General features: G+C 51.1%; 2 protein-coding genes across 2 annotated transcripts in view; one reads left to right on the top strand and one right to left on the bottom strand.

The window, feature by feature from the left end:
• Positions 1-409: 409 nt before the first annotated feature.
• LOC103131181 (protein asteroid homolog 1-like) lies at positions 410-4,676 on the top strand (the record flags this gene model as incomplete). Its single annotated transcript, XM_016666448.1, has 7 exons — positions 410-1,267; positions 1,484-1,579; positions 1,909-1,986; positions 2,260-2,466; positions 2,577-2,769; positions 3,080-3,215; positions 4,026-4,676. Coding segments are annotated over 7 exons (1,986 nt in total), but the record flags the coding sequence as incomplete, so codon positions are not given.
• A 1,355-nt stretch (positions 4,677-6,031) lies between these two features.
• selenbp1 (selenium binding protein 1) overlaps positions 6,032-7,121 on the bottom strand; it is a 12,095-nt gene continuing 11,005 nt past the window's right edge. The window contains exons 6-9 of the mRNA XM_007542765.2: positions 6,811-6,932; positions 6,642-6,734; positions 6,447-6,565; positions 6,032-6,352 (exon numbers count right to left, since the gene is read on the bottom strand). Of these exons, the coding sequence (XP_007542827.1) occupies positions 6,190-6,352; positions 6,447-6,565; positions 6,642-6,734; positions 6,811-6,932 (497 nt within the window). The 3' untranslated portion in view covers positions 6,032-6,189. The remainder of the gene's footprint in view (positions 6,353-6,446; positions 6,566-6,641; positions 6,735-6,810; positions 6,933-7,121) is intronic.

Here is a 7,121-nt window from a genome sequence, read left to right as displayed (position 1 = left end):
TTTCTTAACTAGTCATTAGGGTCATAAGAGAAAAACAGTTACCTTTTCAAGTTCTGTTCACTATGTTATTAATTCATTTATTAACGTCAACTAAATATGTCATAAGCAAGCTAAATATTTAGCTTGAAGCTGTTTACAAACTAAACCCTTAACTCCATAAATACTTAGTATATTGTTGGCAAAATACTTACTTATCAAGCAAGCTAACTATTAATTTGTAGCTAAAAAAATTACCTCGAAATTAAACAATTAAGTTCAATCTAAATATTTAGTTTGAAATCTAAGAATTAAGCTAATTTAGTTAGCTCTAAACCAGCTAGATATGTAGCTTGCCAACTAAGAAACTGTGACATTTGTAAGTTAATGAACAACGTGGTGAAAACGGGACGTTGATTGTTGTTCATTTTAACTGACAGCCATAGTTCTGTGGTTCGTTTCAGGTCTGGATCAGAACCACGGTGGGGAGTACGCCGCCTACAGGACTGTGATTGAGACTTTCATCGCAGCTCTCAGGTCCTGTGACATCACTCCCTACGTGGTTCTGGATGGAGGTTCTGCTCACTTCAAAGCACAAACAGCAGTGGAGAGAGCCACGGATCGGATCCACCGGAAGCACCAAGCCAGCCAGAGCGGTGAGCAGAGCAGCATCCTACCGAAGCTGGCCCAGGTGGTCTTCATACAGACGCTGGCCCGGCTGCAGGTTCCGGTGGCCCAGTGCATTGCAGAAGCTGACCAGGAGATAGCAGCGCTGGCATCAGAATGGTGCTGCCCGGTTCTGTCCAACGACAGCGACTTCTTCGTCTTCGACCTGCCGGCGGGGTTTCTGCCCATCAGCCACTTCCTCTGGCGGGAGGTGAGGCAGAGCGGCTCTCAGAGCTCCATCTCCTGCTGGAGCTACTGCACCTCCAGCTTCTGCAGCTTCTTCGGACTCCGGCGCCAGCTCCTGCCGACCTTCGCCGCCTTGGCGGGTAACGACTACGTGAAGCTGAGAAGGATCGACTGGACTCGGTTCGTCCAGGCCGGTACCGGCACAGAGGCCTGCAGCCGCCTGGAGGGGCTGCTCTGCTGGCTGAAGGGGCTCCAGGAGTCCCGGGAGCCCCTGGAGGTCCTGGAGGAAGCACTGGGCCTGATGGGGGACCTGAGCGGGGACAAGCAGGAGCTCCTCCAGAACCTGCGTCTGGGGATGGAGGAGTACCAGCTGGGTCGGAGCGCTCTGAGCCGCTTCTTCCTTCATGGAGCGCCGCCTGAGTTCCCAGCACTGGAGCAGGTGACGAACTCCGTATTTCTGAAAACCCGTTTCTCCAGAACACCTGCAGCTAGAACCAAAACCTCCTGAAGACCAGAGCTTCAGAAGTCTCAGTTCTGTGTTCTTATTAAAACTGGATCCATTTGGACCTCCTGACGGGCTTTAGGACGGTCCTGAGGCGGTCGCCTCAGATGATTTCAGGTCGGGTTTATTGATCTCTGCTCTGCTCTCCTGCAGGGAGGCGATCGGGTTCCAGTCTGGATGCAGGTTCCTCTGGCCGAGGCCCGGATCAGGGGAGACGTCCTGGATGTTCTGATCCAGAAGTTTAAGAAGGTAGAGACTCCCTGAGGGGTTGTGGAACCCATCCACCTGTTCAGAAGCTTCCGGTCGGTTGGATCCACCACCCGGACCTGCTGACCTCCATCGGCTGCTTCAGGATCCATCACTGGAACCAAACCTGGACCGATCCACAATGTTTGGTCCAGCTTTCTGTTCCTCCAGATCTTCTAGAAACTAAAAAAATATTCCCCAAAATTAACAAAATATTGTTTCACCCAGCAGGGGGTGCAAGAGTGGAGGACTGGTCAAGACCTTCATTCTCCATCCTCAGTAGGATGGAGCAGCAGCGTCAGACTCTCAGCTAACTGTTCGTCCTCCTGCAGGCTGTGGAGCGAACCGTAAAGGAAACCAGCAAACCTCTTCAGCCTCCTCTTCCTCCTGCTCAGAGGAACAAACAGAAGGTCAGCATTCCTCTGGAAGTTTCCCCAGAATTCGTAAAACGATCAGTTCACGAGTTCTTCGCCCCTTCAACATCCAGGAGTTTAGTTCCTACTGTTATTCTAGCCAGGTGTCCCGGTTCTGGACCGGAACGGCTCGGTCCAGCTTTCTGCTGGATCTCTAATGAAGTCTGGTTGCCTTCAGGGAGCCGACTGGACCTGAACAGAGCTGCTTAGACCTCAGACCTGCAGCAGGAACACGAAACTGCTCCACGTTTAACCGGGTCTCATCTGCAGGTGGACCGAGGACTGAACTGTGAGTACCCGCCCAGCGCCAACCAGACCTCCAGGCCGCTGCGACAGGTGATGTACGGCCTGCTGCTGGGCAAAGACAAGTTCACTCCAGTGGAGTTTGACAGAGCGGGTCTCAGCCTGATATCCGTCCCAGTGGAGCCAACGTTCACCAGAACCAGCCAGAGGCTCAGACTCGACTCCCTGCCGCAGGTGATTTTATTCAAACCGAAGACTGTAAACCTGTCTTCATGTCCTCGTCTACCAGTGTCCCTCAGCAGAGCTTTCAGGGACTGAACCCTGTCCTGATGGTCTTCCTCCAGGTGGCGCTCTCTGACCGTCTGAACGTCCTACTGGAAGCTCTGGGAGTGACCCAGGAGTCTCTGCGCCTCCTGCCGCCTGAGCTGCAGCTCCCAGCAGCCGTCAGCTGCTACTGGGTGCAGACAGCTCAGCCTCCTCCAGACCTGCAGAGGGCGCTGCTGCTGGGGATGAGCAACATGCTGAGGTCCAGAACAGGTAACTGCAGCTGGGTCACGTCTGAACCGGGTCACAGCAGCAGGTTAACGTCGGTCAGGACAATGGGGGAAGTTAAACTAATTGATTTCATGACATCTGATGGCTGATCTGGACAAACATGTCCGCCACTGAGGGACAGCGGTCTCTGTCTAACATCTCTGGTCTTCCTTGGTCTCAAAGCTTTGTCTGGTGGTTCTGGATCAGGAGGTTCTGGAAGTGGCTCTGACCTGCATGGTTCTCTTCCAGGTCCATTTGTTCCCTTCTTTGCTTCAGGATCAATTGTTTTTCTCTGCTTTCGCCTGCGTTGCAGTCCTGCCAACAGAAGGGAACCAGAACCCGGACCAGGACGTGTCTCATGTCTTCAGCCAGTGGCAGGCCTGTCTGAAGGATGCCATCCGGCTGAACCAGCTGCTGGATCTCCCTCTGCCAGAACCGGACGTCTCCAGGTCAGAACCCGGTTTCCTCTTCTTTCCAGGTCCTGGAAGATCCACAGCACCTGGATGAGCATCATGTCTGGACTGCAGGACAACCACAGGGACGTTCTGATGGACGTTCTGATGGACGTCTGGAGATCAGGAGTCTCTGAAAGTTTCCTCCATGTGGGCTGCAGCGTTTTGTTGAGTCTGAGGAGAATTTAGATTTCGTTTCCGATCAGGATTCTGTTCCTGTTTGGCTTTTTGTTTCTGAGCCAATAGCAGGAAGCGGCGGACCGGACTGGTCCGGAGACACTCATCTTTTAAACCAGAGCGGCTGGACGAATGTCCTGCTGGTTCTTCAGAATCCATAGAACCAAAATAACCTGAAAAGTGCGGGAGGAAAATAGAATACAGGTAACATGAAGGAAAACAAGAAGTTAGTTGGAAGGACGATCACTAGTCAGGTTGTGTCAGAGGAGAGGGGGTAAAAATGCAGGGAGACCAGGACGCCCTGGTTCTGGTACCGCTCAGTAGGAAATGTAGCAGATGTTCTGGTTCTCCACCCAGAGCAGGAGAACTTCACACTAATATTGCCTGAAATAAAACTGGAAGTACTTTTCTGTCAGATGGCTGCTATGACCCACCTTTGGTTCTGACCCGTTTTCTTACTCTGGTTCTGACCCAGATTTAAACTTTATTCTGAAGTTGAATCAAAAAATACAGGAAAATGTGAAGGCATCACATCGCAGAGATTAGCTGTGGGGCCTGGGTCGGTTATGGAACCCAACAGAACCTGCAGAGCACCGAGCGGAACTGATGGTTGGTCCTGTTTGTGTCCAGGTTGTATCAGGGGACGCTGGTCCACCAGCTGGTCCACAGGATGAGGAGCGGCGGGAAGCTGAAGACCGTCCTGAGGAGCGACCGGCCCAGCGAGGAGCTGTACCGCTCCCTGCTCTCCGTGGTCCAGAGGATCCGGGTCCAGAGGATCCGGTCCCGGACCCGCCGGACCCGTCAGAAAGCCGCGACCCGTTGGCAGCAGAACCCCCAGGAGCTGAGCGCCGACCTGCAGCGGCTGTTCCTGCAGGATGAGGAGACGGAGAGCGAAGCTCGGGCCGCCGTGGCGGCACAGGAGGAGCTGCGGCTGCAGGAGGAGCTGCTCCAGGTCCGAACCCGCTACAGAACCAAGGAGAGGAGCAACCGGAGCAAGAACCCGGAACTGGCCCGGAAGGAGGAGTGTCGGGGCCGGGACCTCCTCTGACCGTCCAGCTACTGCTGCAGGATCGCCGTGGCTACCTGCTCTGGTCGCCGTGGCTACCTGCTCTGGTCGCCGTGGCTACCTGCCCTGGTCGCCGTGGCTACCTGCTCTGGTCGCCGTGGCTACCTGCTCTGGTCGCCGTGGCTACCTGCTCTGGTCGCCGTGGCTACCTGCTCTGGTCACTAAATGTTTTTAATGAATTTCTGAATCATTTTTCTGTAAACATTTTTCCTGGTTTTCTGACATTCATTTTTTGTTTTACTCTGAATGTTTTAATAAGCTGCTTGCTTTGAAAGATGTTTTTATTCTCCTAGTGACATAAAAATAAAGAAATAATTTTTATGCAGAGGGTGTATGTTAGAGATTTTTTAGTTATCATTTTTATTATTACTTTAGATCAATATTCAGTCTAATGTTAATCAATATTCAGTCTAATATTAATCAATATTCAGTCTAATGTTAATCAGTAGTGATGTGATGTGCTAAAACTTTTTGATCGCCGTGTTGATTATCTGTGTTCCTGTGAACTGATTGTTCCCTCCACCCTTGGAAGAAATGGCTCTCAAGGGAAAGAGCCTGATGACCTGAGTGTTAGATGGAGCTGCCATCTGTTTTATCTTTCCTGACTTTTGTTTTCCCAAATAAAAGGCTCTGGCAGAGAGAGGGCAGAACGCTCTGTGAACGACTCGGAGGAGCAGTTTGCTGAGTTTTCTCCTTTTGCAAGCGTTTGGCCATAAAATTCATATACGTTGTCTGTGGTTCTTTTAAGTAGGTTGTAGAAAAATACCTATCAGTGTACTTTATTTTTGATGGTCAGGTTTTGTCTCATTGATCCAGCAGCTCTGCAGAAGTTTACAGAACTAAAACAAAATCATAAAATATTAAAAATATTTAAAGTCCGACCTAACCTCTGGCTCCAAAACCAGCAGTGGAGGACAAACGTCTCATTTTTAGCTTGGCACTGTTGCTGACCTTGGAAACATTTTGTCAAACTACGGAAGAGGATAAGGGCCACTAAAAGAAATAATGATTTTCCTCAGTGGTCCTAATCCTCTTCCGTAGAACTGTTACTAGGTTATTTTGTAAACTTTCAGTTTAATGAAGTTTGACATCTCTGGGTTAGGCTTTTAAAAATGTCTTAATACTTTGACGTTAATATTCATGCTCTTATTTTGAAGTGTCCGTTTACACGGTAGTTCTGTTTCCGCTCTTCACGTTTTCCTGGAGACAAAGATTTATAAGAAATTTAGCAAGAGACAAACGGGAACAAAATCAAACATGGACGGTAGAGAACCAGGTCGAAACATAGATATGATATTTAAGGGCGTTTAGAACAAAACATGTCAACATTAAATGGCGCCGGGGCAGACATAATCTGACTTGGCGTTAGCACCTTAGCATTAGCTTCTGCTAAATACTTTGCTGATGTAGCATATTAGCATAGCTCATACAGTTACTGCTGTAGGGTTGGCGCCGCTGCCGCTTCAGCTAGCGACACCGACCAGTGAAGACCAGATTGAAGCTGATCTCAAATTAGGCGCCTGAGTTTTTGCCTTTTTATCTTTACAGAAGCAGAAATCACTCATCAGTCTGGTTGCAGAAGGCAAATCTGATTTATTCAAAGGCTTTTCAGCACGTGGCAGAAACATTTCACCCTCCCTTCCTCAAAGGAGGATCAGCTTACAATCAGTAGCAAATCTCTAACCACAGCGCCCCCTGTTGGTAAAGCGCTCCTCTATCCGTCGGGCGTCAGACCCAGATGTCGGAGGTGCAGTCGCCCCCTGGGTAGCGCAGCTCATGGGCCAGAGCCGGGCCGTCGGGCTCCTGACCGAAGTCCACCAGGAAGTCGCGGTTGAGGGTCAGACCGCCCCGCTCCGCATCCACGTCGATCCGCATCATCACTGAGCCTTCTCTGCAAAACACAAGGACACGCTCAGCTTCTGTGGCCCAACATGGGGCTCTGGACCTCAGCAGGCTCCTGGTTCTGCCGGGTCGTGGGTCGGTACCTCATCATGTCCGGGTAGAACTGCTTGTCCCAACCGCTGAACAGAGACGTGGTGACGTAAAGTCTCCGACCATCCAGACTGAGCTGCAGCATCTGGGGACTTCCAGGGACACGCTTCCCCTGAGGGACAGACAGGTGAGGCAGGCAGACAGGTGAGACAGAGAGAGGTGAGACAGACTCAGATCCTCTCTGATACCTTGATGATGCAAGGAGCCGGCTGTTCCTGCTTTTCTGGATCCTCCAGGACTTTGACTGGTCCGTCTCTGATGATGCTTCCTCCCAAGAACACCTGGAACAGACGGACAGGTGAGCAGTCTCACTCTGAGGTCTCGCTGCAGCAGCAGACAGGTGTGACGACATCAGACCTGTCCAACCAATCGTGGGTTCCTGCGGTCTGTGATGTCATACTGTCTGATGTCACCGTGGAGCCAGTTGCTGAAGTAGAGGAAGCGGTCGTCCAACGAGATCAGGATGTCGGTGATGAGGCCTGGAGACAGGTGAGACAGACAGGTGAGACAGAGACAGGTGAGGCAGACAGGTGAGACAGAGACAGGTGAGACAGACAGGTGAGACAGAGACAGGTGAGGCAGACAGGTGAGACAGACAGGTGAGACAGACAGGTGAGACAGAGACAGGTGAGGCAGACAGGTGAGCCAGAGACAGGTGAGACAGACAG

The sequence above is a fragment of the Poecilia formosa genome, unplaced genomic scaffold (assembly GCF_000485575.1).
Source record: "Poecilia formosa unplaced genomic scaffold, Poecilia_formosa-5.1.2 Scaffold726, whole genome shotgun sequence".
Taxonomy (NCBI): domain Eukaryota; kingdom Metazoa; phylum Chordata; class Actinopteri; order Cyprinodontiformes; family Poeciliidae; genus Poecilia; species Poecilia formosa.
The sequence above is the reverse complement of the archived record's forward strand: the minus strand, read 5'-3'. Positions and strand labels throughout refer to the sequence as shown.